This window comes from Chaetomium strumarium (assembly GCF_033439665.1).
Source record: "Chaetomium strumarium strain CBS 333.67 chromosome Unknown B0T15scaffold_3, whole genome shotgun sequence".
In the NCBI taxonomy this organism is placed as follows: domain Eukaryota; kingdom Fungi; phylum Ascomycota; class Sordariomycetes; order Sordariales; family Chaetomiaceae; genus Chaetomium; species Chaetomium strumarium.
This window is the reverse complement of record NW_026944431.1, coordinates 3837374-3855937: the sequence shown is the minus strand read 5'-3', so window position 1 is coordinate 3855937 and position 18564 is coordinate 3837374. Positions and strand designations below refer to the sequence as shown.

General features: G+C 57.2%; 5 protein-coding genes across 5 annotated transcripts; 3 read left to right on the top strand and 2 right to left on the bottom strand.

The window, feature by feature from the left end:
* The first annotated feature begins 2480 nt into the window (after window positions 1-2480).
* Window positions 2481-5675, top strand: B0T15DRAFT_180715 (uncharacterized protein). Its single transcript, XM_062862303.1, has 3 exons — window positions 2481-2629; window positions 3410-3598; window positions 3724-5675. The coding sequence occupies exons 1-3, from the start codon at window positions 2625-2627 to the stop codon at window positions 5396-5398; spliced, it is 1869 nt and encodes a 622-aa protein (XP_062723287.1). The 5' UTR covers window positions 2481-2624; the 3' UTR covers window positions 5399-5675.
* B0T15DRAFT_530427 (uncharacterized protein) lies at window positions 5669-6928 on the top strand (the record flags this gene model as incomplete). The annotated part of the gene is made up of 1 exon (XM_062869171.1): window positions 5669-6928. A coding segment is annotated over exon 1 (808 nt), but the record flags the coding sequence as incomplete, so codon positions are not given.
* A 6495-nt stretch (window positions 6929-13423) lies between these two features.
* Window positions 13424-15237, bottom strand: B0T15DRAFT_433088 (uncharacterized protein; the record flags this gene model as incomplete). The annotated part of the gene is made up of 4 exons (XM_062865762.1): window positions 15051-15237; window positions 14852-14987; window positions 14611-14794; window positions 13424-14555 (listed from the first exon to the last, which is right to left on the bottom strand). Exons 1-4 carry the CDS (start codon window positions 15120-15122, stop codon window positions 13424-13426), a joined length of 1524 nt encoding a protein of 507 aa, XP_062723285.1. The 5' UTR covers window positions 15123-15237.
* Window positions 15238-15376: 139 nt separating this feature from the next.
* On the top strand, window positions 15377-16476 carry B0T15DRAFT_530416 (TIM21-domain-containing protein). Its single transcript, XM_062869170.1, has 4 exons — window positions 15377-15786; window positions 15853-16037; window positions 16097-16151; window positions 16204-16476. The coding sequence occupies exons 1-4, from the start codon at window positions 15487-15489 to the stop codon at window positions 16396-16398; spliced, it is 735 nt and encodes a 244-aa protein (XP_062723284.1). The 5' UTR covers window positions 15377-15486; the 3' UTR covers window positions 16399-16476.
* On the bottom strand, window positions 16477-18524 carry B0T15DRAFT_414722 (uncharacterized protein). The gene is made up of 4 exons (XM_062865449.1): window positions 18379-18524; window positions 18116-18239; window positions 17214-18067; window positions 16477-17146 (listed from the first exon to the last, which is right to left on the bottom strand). Exons 2-4 carry the CDS (start codon window positions 18232-18234, stop codon window positions 16833-16835), a joined length of 1287 nt encoding a protein of 428 aa, XP_062723283.1. The 5' UTR covers window positions 18235-18239; window positions 18379-18524; the 3' UTR covers window positions 16477-16832.
* Window positions 18525-18564: the final 40 nt, after the last annotated feature.

The window sequence follows — 18564 nt, the reverse complement described above, 5'->3', positions numbered from 1 at the left end:
GGCCCTCTTCCGTATGGAACACCTCGGCAAGGCGACCGGACAGCAGCAGGCCTCATGCCCAGGCGGCGGCGGATCCAATACTGCGGATGTCGGCTTAGTGCGGCAATGACGGCGCGTCGAACAAATCAAAAACCACCCCCGATGCCTCGATAGCCTTCATCTCACCCCATGCATACTAGCGCGACTCAGCGCGCAACAGGGACCTGCCTGCCAGGCGAGGCGCGGAAAGCGGCAAGATTATCGCTTCGGAATCGGGAGACACTGGACTATTCGACATCATCTGGCGTGGAGCGCATTGCTTCCTATAACTGCGGCTCTGGTTGATCTCCGGAAGACCTCCTCCAAAATACTATATGCCGATAGTTATGGCAACCTCGGCCGGAGAGGTATCATAGCTCTGATGCAAGCGATGGGGCCCCCGCTCATACGCAAGCGTCCTCGAGGCCGCTGCTGTTCTTGAAGCCTAAAGCATACGCAAGGCCGTCTAGACCGGTGTTTGGGTCAGCTTCGCTGACTGAAGAATCGGATTCGCCAGAAACCAGACCCGGCATCGAGGTGCATCGTGTTGTTAATCGTCCCCTTGGCGTGACCGGGGTCTTTTACAGGCAAGTCAGCCAATCCCATCACTGAAACACTCGGCCGCGGGTATGCACTCTCGGGCAGTTTGGGAAGGAGGAGGCAGACGGGGCTCCCCGAGCCCTGCCAGGCCCCCTTGCCAGTGCCCGCCGCAGTGCTTTGCTCTCTTCAGCCGTTTTTCAGCGCCCCCGGCACCGTCCCTCTGAACCCGACTGGCATACATGCGTTACGCTGGTATATGGCGGGCAGATCGGATCACTATGGCCACGATTTACAGATCAGCACCAAGCGCTAACCATGGCCTCGAGCTCTCTCTTATTACAGGCACAGCAGCGAAACGTCTGTACTGTACGGAATACAGTTGCTGGCACCCGGCAGCGGCATCTCGCTCCCGGCCGGAGCAGAGTAACGGCGTATGAACCAACAACTTCCCAAGGTACTGCTCCGTTTCCTTCCTCCCACCCCTTCCCCCCTCTTGGGCTGCGTCATTAGTGCGATTTCATCGAGAGTCCCGGTGACAACGGCCGCGGCCCTGAACGTCGCCCGGGATAGGGGGCTGTTCCTGTTCGCAACCAAACACGTATAAATGGTCGCCTTCCGCCAACGCAGAGCTGGAACGAAGAGACGATAACAAACGGAAACGTTGAGCCTCCTGCATAGGCGCTCACAGCTCAAGGTCAGTAAACAGCCACAGTTATGCCACCTGCAAACTTTATCCTGTCATCTTTGCTGGGACGGCCTTCTGCCTGTCGGCGGCCCGAACAAGGCTGCGGACGCTGAGCATAGTTGTGCCGTTTGAGAGCCTCTTTTATTTTCACTCTTTTTGTTTTTCGGTTTTTCTTTGAAAATCATCAACTCAATCACTCGGTTGCCCCGCTCTTTTGTGGCCCTCGGGCCAGGGCCGAGAGCCTGCAGCAGCATGCAGTTGCGAGCAGGCCACGGTCTGACGGACAGGGGGTGCTGCTGATTGCCGCTCGCTCTTGGGTAATCGTCTTGTCTCGATAGGATCTGGCTCTGGATGGCCCGACTCGGCCGTCAATGCCATTGTGTCTTTGGGACATGGTGAATTGTTCGGCCGGCGGGCTGTCACTGTCAGATTTCGAAAGACAAAAAGGGGGGTGCCGGCGGCAGACCAGAAGGAAACACACATCTTCGATGTCGAAGAGACCAGCGTAACCTGACGTCGCATCCCGACTCCCAAAGCGCGTCTGCAGAACCCTGCTGCTGTTGCTCTGGACGCTTGCTTGCTTCTGGCCCGCACCCTCACTAACTATCTCACTTCGCGGTGTACTCCAAGTGGCAAGTACCCCTGCAGGTGCATCGGTACCTCGTTGTAACTCCCTAGGTACTGGATGTACTTACATACGGAGGTAGCGGCAGCCTGTCGAGGCACTGTCGCCCGTACAGACCCAGTATCAAGACGCAGGGCAGACCAGAGAGAGGCAGCTAAAAGAGCATCAGCATCAGTGAGCAGAGATGCAGCATTTTTATTTCCCACGCCTCGCCTCGCTGCCTTCCGTCAACTTCTCCGGCTTCCGTCCCATTCTTTCACTACTGATCACTCCTCTTCATCATTCTCGCCCCCACCTGCTTCCTCCTCGCACTTTTTCTTTCCCTCCCACGTCTCAGCTGCTCACTTGACCCCTCTGCCAGCGCTGGCAGGCGGTCGGCCGGTCTGCAGCCGCCTTGCTAAATTGCGCCACAGGTTTCAATCTCAGCACCTGCTCGCCGGTCTCCTTCGATACGCAACTGGTAGATAGATATGTCGCCAGCCTGCTGAGCTCAGTATTACGCGCTTAAGAAGAGCTCCCCCTCGCTGCAGCAAAAAAAGAAATACCTGGTGGCCCCTCGCTACCACTTGTCACGAGATTTGCTAAACTCCTGAACGCGCTGCATAACCCCGTTGACGGCAAGGAACGGAGAGGAGCCGGGAACGAGAAGATGGCATCATCGGTCTAACAGGTGCGTTTTAACAGCAGGACTTCGTCGAGCCCTCGCCGCCCTCTGGCCCGGGGCTGGACTACCTCGATATACCGGCCCCGACTGACATGTGGTACGTCGAACCTCCCCTGGTTTTCTCCCATTGGTCTCTTTGTTGTGCACGGTACCATGACAACTCGTCAACTTCATCCGCACTTATACCCTCATTTACCACCTACTACTTAAGCTATGCCCGCCTCAAGGGCCTTCCCGCTCTCCCCCCCTCCCTTTTTCGGGGTGCACCATCTTTCTCTTCGAGATTGCGAGATCTGTGTGCAAGTGCAATCATCATCATCATAAGCCCCAACTTGACGCGCCCCCGGAACCGCAGCTCTTCTGTTTCCGTTCCGGTTTCCCCAGCCGTTTTGCCATAACATCTCCCGCGAGGTATTGGCCTCTCCTTTTTTTATTTTTTTTTTTTGTTTTCTCTTGGTGCGTCAACATCTACTGCTGCTGCTGCTTTCATCATCTTCTTCTTACGCGCCGGTCGTAGCGGCGAGTGAGACATGGGTGTGCGCCCCGGCGTGGTACGTGTTACCTGGGATCGATCGCCTCTGAGCCTTGTTTCCCGCGCCGTTGCCGCATGCGCCGTGCTCGCTCTTCCGATTGCTGGCCCCCTCCCCCCCTCCCCCCTGCAAAACACTTGTGCACCGGTATTACGGGGCCCCCGTCGTACCGCCAGCACTCGGCGTAGCACAAGGTCCAGCGCGGGAGCACAACGTTCTGGGAGCCCCAGGCGTGATAGAAATGATACACACACCCACCCCCCGTCCTCTTCCCTTTTTCTTGTCACCCCGCCTTCCACCCCCCCGTTCCGTGCATACTAGCGCTGACCCGGATATGCTTGCTGCAGCTTTACTCAAGGCTCCACTACCTCCCTGTCGACGATAGAGACACCAGCGCAGCCGTCGTCCTATTTAAGCCTGATCCCACCGGTCCCTCAGCCGCCCGTCACGCCGTACTCCCCTGACGGCGGCCACTTTTATACCCCCGCTCCCCCCGTCTTCTCCGGTCTCGACGTCAGGCCTCGACTGGGCTCCAAGTAGGTAGCACACTCTAGCACACTTACACCTTGCACATACCTCACACCTCGCACCTCGCGTCGTTATGACATCGCTGTGCCATGGCGCACCCGTATCCCTCAGCCGCTTACAGCGATCATCACAGTAGCACGGCTGGCAGCCAGGGCATGGCCCACGCCCATCGGTCCACGACACTGCCGCACCCGGGACCGCAGCACCTGAGCGTACGAGACCTCTACTCATCGGCGACGCCCGCCTTCCGGAGGCCGGACCACCACATCCCGCGGTCTCCTCCGTTCTCCAGCATCCGCCGCCACAACCCCCTCTCACCCACCAGCAACCCAGCCGGGACCGGGTACGGATCACTCAAGATGGACACAGGCTACCCCGGGTCCAACAAGACCCAGCAGAGCATCCCGCCCCTCCTCGCCATGACCTCGCTCGGGCGGCTCTCGTACGGCGACGCGTCGGCCACGCCCATCAAGGTGGAGATCAGCGGCGTGATCGACAAGGGGTTCTTCATCGCCGAGAGCGAATGGACCTGCTACCGCCGCAACTACTTCTCGTGCGTCTGCTCCTTCTCGCTCGCGCCCATGCTGCACAACACGCCCATCCACTTCCTCCCGACCGGGTCGACACAGGCGTACAACGTGTACGGGTTCGCCATGTGCATCTCGGCCGTCGTGTCGGACAACGACAACCACACCATCGACCTGGTGCAGCACACGCCCAAGCGCGACAAGGGGCCGATCGCCAAGCCCGAGAAGGTGCGCCTCTCGCCCAAACCGCCACATGCCAGCCACCACCCGCTGAGCAACCTCTACGCGGGGCCGGACGGCAACAGCCTCGGCTCGTCGAGGTACGAGCAGCAGCAGCAGCAGCAGCAGGGCTTTGGGCAGCCCACCACCCAGCAGGGCTCCGCCCCGACCGAGCACACCTTCGAGCGCATCCAGTTCAAGCAGGCCACGGCCAACAACGGGAAGCGGAGGGCGGCCCAGCAGTACTACCACCTGATCGTCGAGCTGTGGGCCGAGGTCGGCCAGCAGGCCGCGGGCGGCTCGGACCCGTGGGTCAAGGTTGCGTACCGGAAGTCGGCCAAGATGATTGTGCGCGGCCGCTCCCCTGGACATTACCAGTCCGAGAGGAGAGGGAGCTCGAGCAGCGGGCCCGGCGGCTCCGGCGGCGGAAGCATCGGCGGCGGCGGCGGCGGTTACTCGTCCGGGGTGCTAGGGCCGAACGATTACGCGGGGAGTTCATCCATGCTCGGAGGAGGAGGAGGAGCTGGTGGTAGCTACGGGCAGCACTACGACGTACGTCACAGCGGCTATGGCAGCGGCGGCGGCAGCACCCGGCACCACCACGAGCTGGCGTTGGAGCCCATGATCTCGGCCGAGGAAGTCAAGGCCATCACCGACCCCAAGGCCTACCAGTACTACCCGACAACCATCTACGAGGGCGAGCAGCAAGACACACGGCACCATCATCATCACCATCACCACCAACACAACCAACACCAACACCAGCAGCAGCAGCAGCAGCAGCAACAGCAACAGCAACAACAACAAGTCGAGCTGTTTTCCCACCACGGACGCCACGACGTGTCGGAGAGCGGCGGCACGACCAACTCGATGAGCACGGCCTTCGACCCGACCAAGGGGGTCAAGTCTGAGATGGAGAACAACGGGCTCCCGAGCCTGTTCTACCACTCCGGGCCGTACTACTCGCAGCGGTGCGGGAGGTTTGAGGGGAAGACGACCTCGACGGGGCAGTACCCGACCCTCCTGCAACCGCCCTCCACGACGACGATGAGCATGACGTGACGAGGGGGGCACACGATCTTTGAAACCGACCGAACGAGAAGAAAATAAAAAAAAGAAAAAAAAAGCGAACACCCAAAGGATGGCGCTGCCCCAGTTCCTGTTCGCTACTACTACATCTATACCACAGCATGTTTTCCCCATTATCATTATTGACGATGTCTTACAAGTTGCGATGCATTTCATGGCTGGGCCTGGGTAGTATCGATGTGGAGAAGGCGAGAGAGAGAGAGAAGAGAAAAGGTGATGCAGAAACATGGAAGAGTCTTTTGCCTTTGGGGGTGTTTTCTTCCTTGTCTTAGTTTTTTACGTTTTAGGGGTGCACAATAACAACAACAACAACAACAACAACAACAACAACAACTCTATGTACCTCTAGACGGAGGTTTTTGCTTTGAAGGGAACGGCCGGCGCAAAACAAACGAAGTTCAACGGGAACTTATGGGGATCCGGATATCACCAACACCACACAATATGGATGGGCACTTGGGGGGGCGGGGGCCGGGGGGCAACTACTACTACTAGGATGCCGACGAAACGACTTAATTCCGAGGACGATGGGATTGGGACGGGGTCCCGGGTTTTTTGATTTTCCTTTTCGGGTACCCTTCTCCTTTCTTGCGCTAACGGCACGGGCAGATTCTCGAGGGGTATGGGTTATGGTTATGGGTTATGGTTTATGGTTATGGTTACTACCTGTGGAGAATGGAGAAACTTTGAACCACGTCACAAGAGCGGGGGAAAGGGAGGGGAGGACTAAAAAGCAGACAGGGAGACAACTTCTTATTTTGTTTACTCTTTTATTGTTTCTTTTTTTTTCTTTCTCCTCTCGCTTCATCTGCTTCTCTAGGAATTCTAAAAAGGGCTCAACCTCAAGGTGGAACAACGGGAAGGGAAAGGGGTCACGCGCAACGAAGCATGGCATTTGCAAGGATACCCGGCGCATTTATTGTTTGTTTGCCTTTTGCGCACATTTATTTCTATTTCTACACTGGCTCGCATCTTTTTTTTCTTCTCTCTCCCCCTCTGTCGCTTCTTCTACGCTTCCCTGTAGCGGTGTCTTTCTCCCTCTTTTTTTCGACTATTTTCCTCTTACTGGACTGGATCTTGCCTACGACGACGACATTTGTCCGCCCGCCCTCTCTCGGCCCTCGATGCGGAAGGTGGGGGGATTGAAAGAAAGAATTCCGTCAACTCCTTGTCACCGGGGGTCTTGCAGAGGCAGACAGACAGACAGACAGACACGGAAACGAGGTCGTCTGGGAAGAGAAGGGGGGGAGGGGAAGGGGGGTTGGATTGCACCCAACTTGAAAGGAACTGCTCTGGTGCCGGCAGCAGGTCAATGGTCAATCCGAGCCCGACCAGCTGCTAAGGTACCTACCTATCTTGTCTCCCCCTCCCTTCTCCTTCTACTCCCCCCCCCCCCTGCTCTGGGTTTGCTTTTATTTTTGTACGAATTCTGCGTAGATTGAGATTCTTAGGAACGGTTCTTTAACCAGCAGTTATTTGACTTGGCCTTTTTTTCACTGGCATCCCTCGGACTCTGCCCACTGCCCGCCCACTAGTAGCAGTACCTCCCCGGGGTGTGAATGTGTCCATGTTTACTGTGTAAGTGTGTTTTGAGAATGTAAACACGCTTGATTGGCGGCCAGAAAAAAAAAAGGAACTGCGGCAAGGCGCCTAAGTTGAAGTTGTAAGTTACACTGAACTGAAGGACCCGAAGTCTGTGAAGGATTTCCGAACCAAATGCAGCAAAAACCCACACACCCCTCGTGGCCGGGCAACTTTTGGCCCCTCTCTCTCTCTCTCTCTCTCTCTTCGGATTGCTAAGGTATGCAAAGTTCTGGCGGGAGACGAGAAGGAGAAAGAAAAGATGCGGGTGGAGGGGGGGGCGCGGGCCTGCCAGAAGTCAAGTTACCGAAATCTGATCCGGTTTGGAGTCGAGGGCGGGTTGATGCCTAGTAGTCAGATTGCATGTTCCTTTCTGGGAAGGCTACAGTGTTATTGTTCCTTCACCGGTCGATGCCAGTCGGTTATTATGGTGGTGTGGATTCGGTGGAAGTTCCCGTCTTTGTTAGCGCTTTGTACCACAATGTAGCCGCAGCCCTACAGATACTGGGTTCGTGAGGTACTAATGAACTGACACTGACACCGAAGGTTACAAGCTAGATACGCTTACGCTTATGCTGAGACTCGACCACTCCCTCCGCCTGCCATGCTTCGGGACTTTTCAACTCGCCGCAGTCACAACGACAGCAGCGATTGCGCTGTACACGCGAAGAATTGGTTGCTCTACGACTCTGCTCGCCGGGTCACAGCAAAGCAGAATCAATCACACAGTACTGCTTGAAGGCATCTACGAGCGAGCAACGACGCGCGTCACAAGGTACCGCGCAGGTTCGCCGGACTACAACAGCTTGGCGTAGAAATGGGGGGTAAGCTGCAGCAGCGCAATATATTTGCCGGCCAACCGCAACGACCGGAGAAGCTCGATAAGCTTGCCCGACAAGACCAAATCCGGTGGGCAAAGACCCCTGAACACCTGTCAGCCATTCTGCCACACCTAACCATCCACCAACCCTTTCCATCAAGGTTTTGGCCCCTCCCCAAGATGACGGCCACGACCAAAGCCAAAAGTGTCGCAGCGATATGATCTGCCTGGCATAACGTGGTGCCCCGGCTGTGTCACACCGCTAATCTGCCCATCTGCCGAACGCTGCCGGCTTCTTCCCCCGTCGACCCCCTTCCCCCCAAATTCACCTCGAATGGAGGCTTACAGCGTATGACTTGCATCGAACCAGCCCCTGGCTGACGGGAAGGCAGTACTGCCCACCACGCAGCGAGCGCGGTCCTGATTGATGAAAGCCGCGCTGCCCTTTTTCAAATATTCGTAATCGTAAAGCGGAAACCCCAGGGAAGCCTAGGCTAGGTACCTAGGATCGACCAGGCCAGAAAAGAACTTCGCAGATGGAGGAAGCTTAGTATAGGGGCACAGCTGGCAGCGAACCGGACTTGCTAGGTTTCCCTCAAGGCAAACAAAGGCAAAGACTCTTTTCTCTGGAACGGATGATCCGGGTCGGTCAGACCGGATCGCGGAGGCGGCGCCACGCTAGTGATCGGGCTGCCGCCTTGGCTGACACTGCGAATGGATGTGTGATTGTGAATGGGTTAGTTGAATAAAGGACTATGTATGCAGCGAGGGGTACCTTATGTAGTGTGTATGGCCGCCTCGTTGCTCTGGTCGGTCACTGCCGCTTCGACCCGGTGCCGAGGACCGTTCTCCATGCTGGCGCGGATCCTCCCCTAGGTAGCCAAGGCCAGTCCCGGGAGGGCGGTAGATTTGGGCCGGGTGTCCCCGCAAGGACGCGCGACACAACAGCGATCAAAATCCGGGCGATATTTGCTGGCTGGTGCGTGAGTGAGCCTCGGGAGTAACAACTCTTCGAACCTTCCTAGGTACCTAGGCTTCCTCTTTAGCCCAATTCACCTACCACACACCTGCCCGTCTGAAACGCATCGACGCTAGGCAGCAGAGGCGAGTGATGAAAATGCGAAAGGTCATACAATCCCAAGGTCCGACCCGGTCCCGATTCCGAGCTCCAGCTCTCCGCCCCCCCCCCCCCCCCCCCCCCCGGGTACCGATACTGCACATCAGCTGTCTCATCAGCTCGGACTCGGGCAGGCACTGCGGCATCTCCACCGCCTCTAATAATTAACGTCAGTGCGCATCGCGGAGAGAGAGAGAGTCGGCCCCCGTTAGGTAGAAGCCAAGTTTGGCCTGGCCTGTTGTCCAAATAAGGTTTCGGGACTAAAACGGGCTAACGACACAGCTGATCAACGCCATGATCCTTGCTCGCATTCATTCCCCCCCGTCCCTCCCCCAGCTGAGAACCGGCCCCCGTTAGTAAAACCAATGACCCCAACTTTGTTTCCTGTCTCTCACTCGCCAAGACACACCGGTCCTAGCCTGTTGGTTGCACAACCTGAAGCCTTCCCGTATCCGAAGCTTTTTCGTGCGCTAGTCATGCATTTTTCGATCTCGAAACGTTGACGGCGGAATCCGGCCGGTGAGACTGGGGGTCTCGAACCGCAGAAAAAAAAAGGCTCAGATTTCCAGAACCGGGGTCCTGCTGGCCTGCGCAAATTGACGCACTACGTACATACCGTACCGAATTGGGCCGGGACAGCGTGTATCCCTTCGTTTTAGGTGGTCAGCATAGCTTATCACTCCTTTTCCTCTTTGTCTCCGACTCTGACAACCCAATTGTTGCTTCCATGCTGCGGCGACGCCGGCGAGTCAGTCCTCGACGGGAAAGATGGGATCAGCAAGCTCACTCACTCACTCACTCACTCACTTCGAGTCTCTCGACAGGCTGCTGCAAAGACAATTCTAGAAGAACAACGAATAGCCTAGGTAGGCTCTCACGGACCTGACTGAACGGCTGTAACCACACCCACTCACTAGGTGACGTCGTGTGAGAGTAACCAGCAACGTTTCTGCTTTGTCCAACCGCCGAGCAACAACGGCCTCGGCGCCCGTCTGCCGACTTGTGTTGCCATAATAGCGATCTCCGTGTAATTGCCTTCATTCATTCGCTTTTCTGCTGCTACCCGTAGAGCGAATGCCGGATGCAGAGGCCTTTCGGGGGGACAACGGTACCGTTCCGGCGCGCCCCTTGAGTGACACCTATGCCTCCATTTCGTCGTCTCTTCCTTGTTGTTCGTTGTCGCGCTCGCTGGAGACCTGTTTGGTTTCGTTCCTCTCAGGTTCGGCTCCTGTCGTACACCCGCTCCGCGCACTCTACATACAGTCTGTGAAAGTGCCTACATGCAGACATCCAATGGTATCGCCACCCATTGTCGGATCAGTGATTGATGCCCCCGTTCCACAGAGTTAACTTAGATACGGGCGATGCACATGCCTTCACACAGTGATCCATGAATGCAATAGTTAAGGGGATCGGCTCGACGACGTATGTACATACATGCATACTGGTACCTAGCTTAACGGGGGGAGGCATTGTGTCTGTATAGCTAGGCTCGAGCTAGGTCGGCAATAACTCGGGTTATTAAGCCCTCCCTGTCCCTTCCACACTGACTAGGTCGGTTTTCGGGCACAGGCAAATCAATTGAGTGAGGCAAAAGGCCGTGATTTCATCTCACCGCGTTTCTCGTTGAAGACCAGCGCCGCCTGTTGGACGAGGGGCGATCTCTCCCTGCATCAGGCCCTCGCAGGGGGTGGGATTGGTAAGTAGGCGAGTGTGTAAGACCCAATCCGGTAATTCGCTTTTTGGATTGAAAAATAACGTTAGCAAGTGTCCACTATCCACATATTGGAGTCGAGGATTGTCGATCACGAAACGGCTCTCGTGACCGACCGAGCCATGGAACGAGGGGAACTTTGGGAGGGAAGGAAAGCTGACGCTTCTTTTTTTGCGCGCTACGATACCTACCTACGCGGCAATTGTATTTCTTTCAGCCCTACCAGCGGTGGTGCGTAACAGTCACTGGCTTGGGCTCATCGATTGGTCGATCATGGTCAGTTTTGCGGCTGAAGGATGCCAGTCAGGGTGGTATTGATAGTATTGGGGGTGAGAGGAGGCGGAGACCCCAGATTGGGGCGTTTTCCGGAACCGGGGGCCCTGAATGCGACGTCGACCGGAGGGTAACCGTCATCACAGTCAAGTATCCAATATCCCCATAGCACTCGTACTTCACCCTCTTGCTTTTTAAGGAAGCTCTGGGAGATGTGCTCGATTCCAATCAGGCCCGCAATGACACTGTAGCGTCGGAGATCGTCTCGAAGGACACCTCACCGTTCCCGGAGGGGCGTATGGACGGCTTCTCAGCGCCAGGTGACCCATTGCCGCAGCTCGTACCGATAGATACGGCACATTATATGCCGGTCTACGGCTGGGTGAATAGAGCCTATTTTTTCAGGGGAGGTGTTCTCTTGAGAAGAGTCCGAAAAAGACTTACATTCCGAAGCCAAGGGAATTGACATAGTGGTAACAAGGTGCTTATGCCGAGCAGTCGTCCCGTCGGTTGCTGGTCGTATCTCGGTTCGACCGATATGTTCAGCTGTAGCGCCGCGATGTAGCCTCTCTGCTCATGAATCGGCGAGATGCTTGCCCCCGATGCTTACCTCGTAAACCAAAGAAGAATAAGTTTGCTATCTTGGAAGATGCCGAGAGCATCCCAGAGGCTCGTGTACGTAGGAAGTCCTCATCGTACATATACAAGAAGGAAGTGGACGGCTGCTTCTGGCGCGCATCCCGGCTCGAGCGATGTTGTGATGTTTCCAATTGTTATTACATTGGCACCCGAACCCGGAACAAATCCCCGCTTGGAGCGAATTCCTAGCTCGCAGTTGCCAATGTCGCAGTCCAGTTCAGCTCCAGGAGCTGGACGTCGCCCCTCTCCCTTGACGAAGCGGGTTATTCCACGGGGGTCGGATGGGGAGAATTAGAGCATGGCGGTCTCTCTCGTGCCAGCGCCATCAGGCTCGCACCAGATCCAAAAAGCAGCTGAGCCAGGTTGTGTGCTGCCGGGCCTTGGTTTCGCCGTAACATAGCGACGGGGCTGATTCGGAAGCTGAGGCTTCAATTCTTGACCCAGATGGTCTTCCCTTTTTCTGTGGCGGTCGGGCGCGTCACGGACAATACAGGCGGCATATTTTGTGCATTCATCGCTGCGCGCATGAATCTAGATTCAGTGTCATGGCAAAAGTCAAGTGTAGAGGTATGTGGGACGCGACTCACGCCTTGTGAGTGGCCGGTGGAGCAATTGCTAGATGGCCGGGTGAGAGGCTACGGCACAATGGAATTCTGCTCGTTGGGGCAGGAGTCGTATGAATCATGTAGGTTGTCTATGCATCCGGGTCCCAGTATCTAACCTGAGTAACAAGGGTGATGGAAGCTTCCCGATTTTCAAAGCGGTATGGGCGGTTGACTACCTAACCTGCGACTTGGGTTTAAATGTGGGATATGTTGGATGGCGGGTGCGCGGTGGAGGGCACACGGAGATATTCTTGGTGGCGACAGGGCAGGAACCTCCTCGGGGCTTCAATGCTGTTTGCAAGCGTGGAACGGAGATAGGCGATGACCACGGGCGTGAAGCAGGGCATCGTGGAGGAAACGCGGGGCGGGCAAGATGGTGGCCACCATGGCCTCCCACACGTGCGGTGATCACATGAATGCCCTGACAGAGGCCTTACTCCTCTGCCCTACATATAGCAGATCTCACAACTTGATTTCCGACCGACCTCAGAAGTGCTCATGGCGCGTAGGGCAGTTGGCACCTGAGGCAGACTGGCTTCCCACACAGCCATCTCCCGATGTGCTCTGCACATTGGTAGGTCGCTGGTTTGAGTCAGGCCTGGAGCGATAAAAAAAATGGGAAGTTGAGGGTACGGCGCCCAGTCTCCTTCCTGCGTTGCTGGGCCTGAGGTTCTTGCACGGAGGAGGGAGCAACACACACTCCTCCGGAGGCGTCAGTAAAAGCCCGGCTTTTCGTAGCTGTCTCCGTCTCTTCCGGACGCGGAAGAAGGCTAGGCAGTGAGCTTTTGCAGTTTTGGTCCCCTGATACCAGACAGCCCTAACATCATACCCGCATCCAGCTTGCTTTGGGAGTCGGACTGAATTGAAGATTGCACACGCACTAACTGCCATTGTCAGTCGAGCCTCTGACAAAAAGAGCCAGGGAAGACGCAGCGACATATAACTCATGATCGTCTGATGACTAAAATCATGATCCCGCCCTCCCGCTCTCCTTGGAGTCCATTCCCAACTTCCCAAGACATAGACACCACAATTAGTTGATGACATCGCGCACACACACCCGACCAAGTTACCTTAATCCCCCTCACATCCATCCATCGCATCTGCCCAGCTGAAGTCCAAACAGTCTTGTCATTACCGAACACACACGCTTGCCCTGATTGATACCTACAGCATTAACCAGCCACCTGCCCGCCACCCTTGCCCAGCGCCAGGTTTCTTTCCCTTGATAAATCAATCCTCCCGGCCTCTAATTCCCGAGATAAGCCCTGATAGCCCCCTGCAGCCTCCCCGCGCCCTCGCCAAGCAGATGCGTCAGATTCTCCAGGTCGTCGGCCGCCGTGATCCCGAACCGTCGCACAAAGTCCTTGGCGGCGCTCTCCAGGTCGCCGTAGTCGTCCACGGAAGCGCCTTCCTCCGTCTCGGGCCGGCCAAAGTAGGCGTTGCTGGAGATGGCCTGGGCGCCCTCGAACCCCTGCAAGCGGTTCTTGGCCTCGGCCGTGGCGGCCGGGTCGAACCTGCCCTTGCCGAAGAACTCCTCCGACGAGATGGCCTTTTGGTTGCCGAACTTCTTGCGGGCGTAGTTTTCGCCCTCGTCTGTTTCAGCTGTTAGTAGTGATCCTGAGTGATGATGATGCCGCGTGGGAAAAAAAGAGAACTTGCCCTCTGTGGATGATGCCTTGATCGGCCCAACGGAGCCGAACCCGCCGGCGCTCTTCTGCGCTGCCGCCGGCTTGCCCACCTGCCCAAAGCCCAGCCGGCCGATGCCCATGCCGAGACGCTCCATCTCGGCCGCGGACTTCTCCCGGGAGTGCGAGGAGCCGTACCCTCCGCGGGCGGGGCTGACAGGGGTAGGGGAGATGATGGCGGCGCTGGAATCGGACTTGCCGGCGGCGGGCTTTGCTGCGGACGCTTCTTCCTCGGCATTCGGGTCATACCCGAGCTTTTCGATGCGCTCGGCCTCCTCCTTTGCCTTCTTCTCGGCCTCGTCAAAGTCGATGATGGCCGCGTCGGCGCCGAGCTTCTTGGCGCCCAGCTTCGAAGTCGCCTTCTTAGCGCCCAGGATGTTCGCCTTGCGAGGGCCAGTCGTGTTTGATCGTAGCGCGGCCGAGGTCGTAATGCGGCTGGGCTTCGACTCGCCCTCGCTGTTGTTCGCCAACGGTGAGGGCGAGCGCCCCGTGTCCTTCCCGTTCTGAGCATTGAGGAATGGAGACGGCGTGCGCCCGACGACAGGCGGCGTGGCGGTCCGCGAGATCGGTGGGCTTAGCTTCTTGACGGCCGGCTTACTCCACGACGAGAAGAAATCATCGTCTTCCTCGGCAGGGGTTTCTCCACCCTCGGCGCCCTCCCCGCCATCGTTGATGACCACCTCCTCGGGGTATCTGAGGGGCGTGTTAGCGCGCGTGAAGTGCATGTCCTACAGAATGGCACGCATACTCTTTGGCATCCCTGGCGGCACGCTTCTTAAGCTCTTCTTTGTACTTTGTCGCCGCGGCCGACGTGTACTTTGTCTTGGGATCCTTGCTGTTCAGCGCGGCGGAGCCGCCATTGGACTGGAAGAACTTGGTGGCCGACTCATTGCCGCCGACCTTCATAATCCGCAGCTGGTCCCATTGCCATTCTGTAGCGGGTCAGCTTGCGCTCCAAGTCCACCTGCGCAGATAGTGCGGGGACGTACGATCGAGGTTGGTCGAACGGACGAAGGAGATGTGGACGCCGAGGTTGCGGTGGTTTGCAGAACAGTCGAGACACAGGTAAATGCCAAAGGGTACCGAGGTCCACGTCGGGTTCTTCTGGCCGCAATCAAAGCAGATCTGTCGCCAGTCAGTCCCTGGGTATCATCAAGAAGTTCGCGCCCCTTCGTATTTGTCGCTTGCCTTGTTCGCCGGCTTCGCTTTCAGCTTCTCAAAGATCTTGAGTGACTCCTGCTTGGACGCCAGGCCACTCATCTTGAACAACGTTGTCCGTTCTGCTGGCCGCGCTTGGAGGTATGTCGTGGTCGCGGGGAGGCAATTCCAGGAGCAGCCGTGAATGTGATCGTGAACTCGACCGTTTCAGGAGAAGGTGCCACATTTTCGATGCCCAGGAATCCATCCCTGTGGCATCCAATGCGCCGCTATGCCTGATATGTCCTAGATCGGCTGCCCCACGCCGACGTGCCCCACCTGAGAAATTGCCGGCCGGCGGCCGGCACGACAAAGCATCAAGATCGAGCTCCAGCTCGCTGGTGATGCATCCTCGCACCGTACACATACAGCCCACTCGACAACGCCGGCCTAGCAAGCCGCCAGCGATGGGCGCCACCGAGCCTCCATGATGAATCGAGTCACGGTCCCCGGGCTACGGATCCGTCCCGCCGCCTGGCATTCCTGCACTATCGCACAGCCGCCGCTGTTGCAGCTCGTCGCTCCCCGTTTCGCACGCTACCCCAGCCGGCATTATGCGACACAGCACCAACAGTCCTCCACCCCCGAGTCCCGCCGCCACGCCGTAACCCCCTTCAACGATGACGGCCGCGTCCCCTGGACCGAGCTCTCCGCGGGCGAGAAGACGGCCCGAGCCGCGCAGCAGACGTTCAACTTCGGCATGGTGATCCTGGGCGTGCTGCTGACGGTATGTTCACCACCCGTGTGACGTGCCACTGTATCAAGCTGCATACTGATACGTGGGACAACTCAGGGCGGCGTCGGTTACGTACTGTATTCAGAGGTCTTCTCCCCCGACAGCAAGACGACCTACTTCAACCGGGCCGTGGACCGTATCCGCGCGGACCCGCGGTGTCTGGGGCTGCTGGGTGACGGGAAGAAGATTACCGCATATGGCGAAGAGACGTATAATAAGTGGCGGAGGGCGCGGCCGATTGCGTATGTCTCTCTTTCGCTAAGGTCATGAAGTCGGATATGGGTGCTAAGACGGACTCCAGCTCTACGGTTACCAAGGACGGGCAAGGGAACGAACATCTGATGATCCAGTTCAACGTGAGCGCCGAAAATCCAGGGTGATGACGGATTGCGGCTGATGGTAGACTAGGTACAAGGGCCGAAAGGCAGCGGGCGAGTCGCCATGCACCTTATCAAGCGCGCTGGCCAGCACGAGTACGAGTACAAGTATCTCTTCATGGACGTCAAGGGGCACCAGAGGATATACCTCGAGAACGCGGATGCGCCTCGCGAGAAGGAAGGAGAGCGGAAGGGCTTCAAGCTATTCGGCGTTAAGTGGAGCTGAGGATCAGCGAGGAGAAGTGTTACAAGCCAAATAGGTACAATACCAGTTGTGGTGTCGAGATACCACCCCAAAACGACCCCGTGAACTACGATTCCTTGTCTGTGCGCCAAATACTGGCCATCGCCATGGCCCGTGATTAATTCATTAGCACCTGTTCCTAGAGCTCCGGGGTATTGCCGTCACCGAAGAATGTTAATACACATACACGCCGCATCTTACAATCTGTGTCCGGACCATCCTTAAGCACGTCCCTGGCCCTCTCCAATCCATTGTCTAGGCGAAGACCCAGCCCCAAGATCAGCGACCCAAAACCTACAAACCCCGACGCTGACAGCGAAAGGTTCAGAGAGAAGCAAAGCAGCAGCAACGCTCAACGAAACTCTCGGCTATGGATACCCTCTCTTAAGCACATACAACCCCCCAATGTCCCACAATTAGTTCCCCTCGTACCCCTCCATCTTGGCGATCCACTTGTTCATCTGGCCGAACTTATCCTCAAACGACTTCTGCAGCTTCTCGCATGCCGCCCACATGGGGTCCTGCTCGTTCCAGTAGGTGTAGCAGTTCGTGAAGATCTGGTTCATGTCCGCCAGGAACTCGTTCTCGTCCGCGTACTCGTGCCGGTCCATCTTGGCCTTCATGGTGCTCAGGTCCATCGGCTTTTTGATCACGTCCAGGTAGTCGGGCACGCCGTCGCGCTCCGGGTCGACGGGGTCCTTGAATGGCCCTACTACGCGCGTCCAAAAGCCTGTAATGGTTCAGCGTTGGCACTAAGTGGGCAGGAAGAGGAAGGAGGGGGGGAGAAGATGGCTTACCTGGCCCGGAAAGCATCCGGCCAAGGAGGTCGGCGCAAAAGTTGAGTTTCTGGTTGGAAGAGAACTGCTGGCTTGCAGCGGTGGCTGCGCTAGCCCGGCGTCTGGGCCCTTTTGATGCGGCCTTGGCTGCTGATAGGGACGCCCGAGGGCCTGGCTTCCGGCCGGGACTAGCAGCGGAATAGGCTCCGTTGACCATACTGTCCGATGTACGGTGCTTCTTTGCCGGGCGCCCGTCGGCCTCATCCAGCTCAGCATTCGTCACCGAGCGACGCTGGGCGCCAGACGTGGAATCCGAGGCCGCGGCCTCGGTGGCGACGGGCGAGCATTCCAGCGAGCTCATCGTCACCACCAGCTCGCTCAAGACCTCCTGCGGGAGCGACCGAGCAAACTCGGCTCGGGACTCGCTAGATCTCATATACTCGGCGGCCCACGATAGGAGGAGCTTGCGGATCGAGGACCCCTCGGGCGTGTCCTTCCAGACCTGGACGAGCAGCGGGCTCGCGGGGATGTGTTGCGTCACGCGGCGGCACTCGGCCATCGCCTCGAGCGTGGCGTCGCAGAGCCCGTCGATGCCCAGCTCGTGGCCCAGCTTCCAGACGCCGATCAGGACCTCATAGCTAGGGAGGTTGTCCAGACTGGGGAAGACGTGTCCAGTGTAGAGGAAGTTCTGGGCATAGGCGAAGACCTCGACCGGCGTGTCGGGCAGCTTCACAATGTTCTCGAGGCTCTCGTTGGAGTTCTCGTCGAAGTATTTCCTGTAGAAGGACGACTTGGCGCATAAGAAATCCTTCTGGATGCCGAAGGGCGTCTCCTCTGGGCCGACGAGGGCGATGACAAAGATCGGATGAGGTTGGCTATTGAGTGTGAGTTCTGAGCTGACAGTAGACTCTACCACGACTTACAGCCAGGAGAAGGGCTGTGGCTCGACAGGGGTCGTAGCTTCTACCACAACGCCCGTGTCATTGTCCGCGCCGTTGGCGTTGTTTGGCGGACTGGGCTGCGGTGCTGTCTCATCGGACATGATGTCTGCTAAGCTGTCAGTCACCGTCACCTCATGGTTTTGAGACTCCCTATGTGTGGGCCGATTGGTGGTCGTTGAACGCGTAGGGACGGATGAATGAGCGGATCATCGTCCGCACGTGCCTCAACCTTCACGAGAGCTCACCTCAAATTTCGTCACGTCGAATGAAGGCCAGACGAGAGAAAGTGGCACCATAAAACAGCTGTGATTATCCTGATCTTCCTTTGTGAGGTTCTAACACCGTGTCGTGAACCGCAATATCAATGGATGTGAGGTATGAAGGTCAGTTGTGAGAGGACGAATACCCGGAAGGTTCAAGTCATGGGTGGT

Excerpts from the sequence above, each read along its gene's own strand:
- B0T15DRAFT_180715 (XM_062862303.1), top strand. Across the intron at positions 3,599-3,723 it reads AGGCCTCGACTGGGCTCCAA|TAGCACGGCTGGCAGCCAGG; the intron begins GTAGGTAGCACA and ends CGATCATCACAG.
- B0T15DRAFT_530416 (XM_062869170.1), top strand. The coding sequence starts at position 15,487 with ATGATGAATCGAGTCACGGTCCCCGGGCTACGGATCCGTCCCGCCGCC. Across the intron at positions 16,038-16,096 it reads CGGAGGGCGCGGCCGATTGC|CTCTACGGTTACCAAGGACG; the intron begins GTATGTCTCTCT and ends GACGGACTCCAG. Across the intron at positions 16,152-16,203 it reads ATCTGATGATCCAGTTCAAC|GTACAAGGGCCGAAAGGCAG; the intron begins GTGAGCGCCGAA and ends ATGGTAGACTAG.
- B0T15DRAFT_414722 (XM_062865449.1), bottom strand. The coding sequence starts at position 18,234 with ATGTCCGATGAGACAGCACCGCAGCCCAGTCCGCCAAACAACGCCAAC. Across the intron at positions 18,068-18,115 it reads CCACAGCCCTTCTCCTGGCT|CCAACCTCATCCGATCTTTG; the intron begins GTAAGTCGTGGT and ends CACACTCAATAG. Across the intron at positions 17,147-17,213 it reads CCGGATGCTTTCCGGGCCAG|GCTTTTGGACGCGCGTAGTA; the intron begins GTAAGCCATCTT and ends GAACCATTACAG.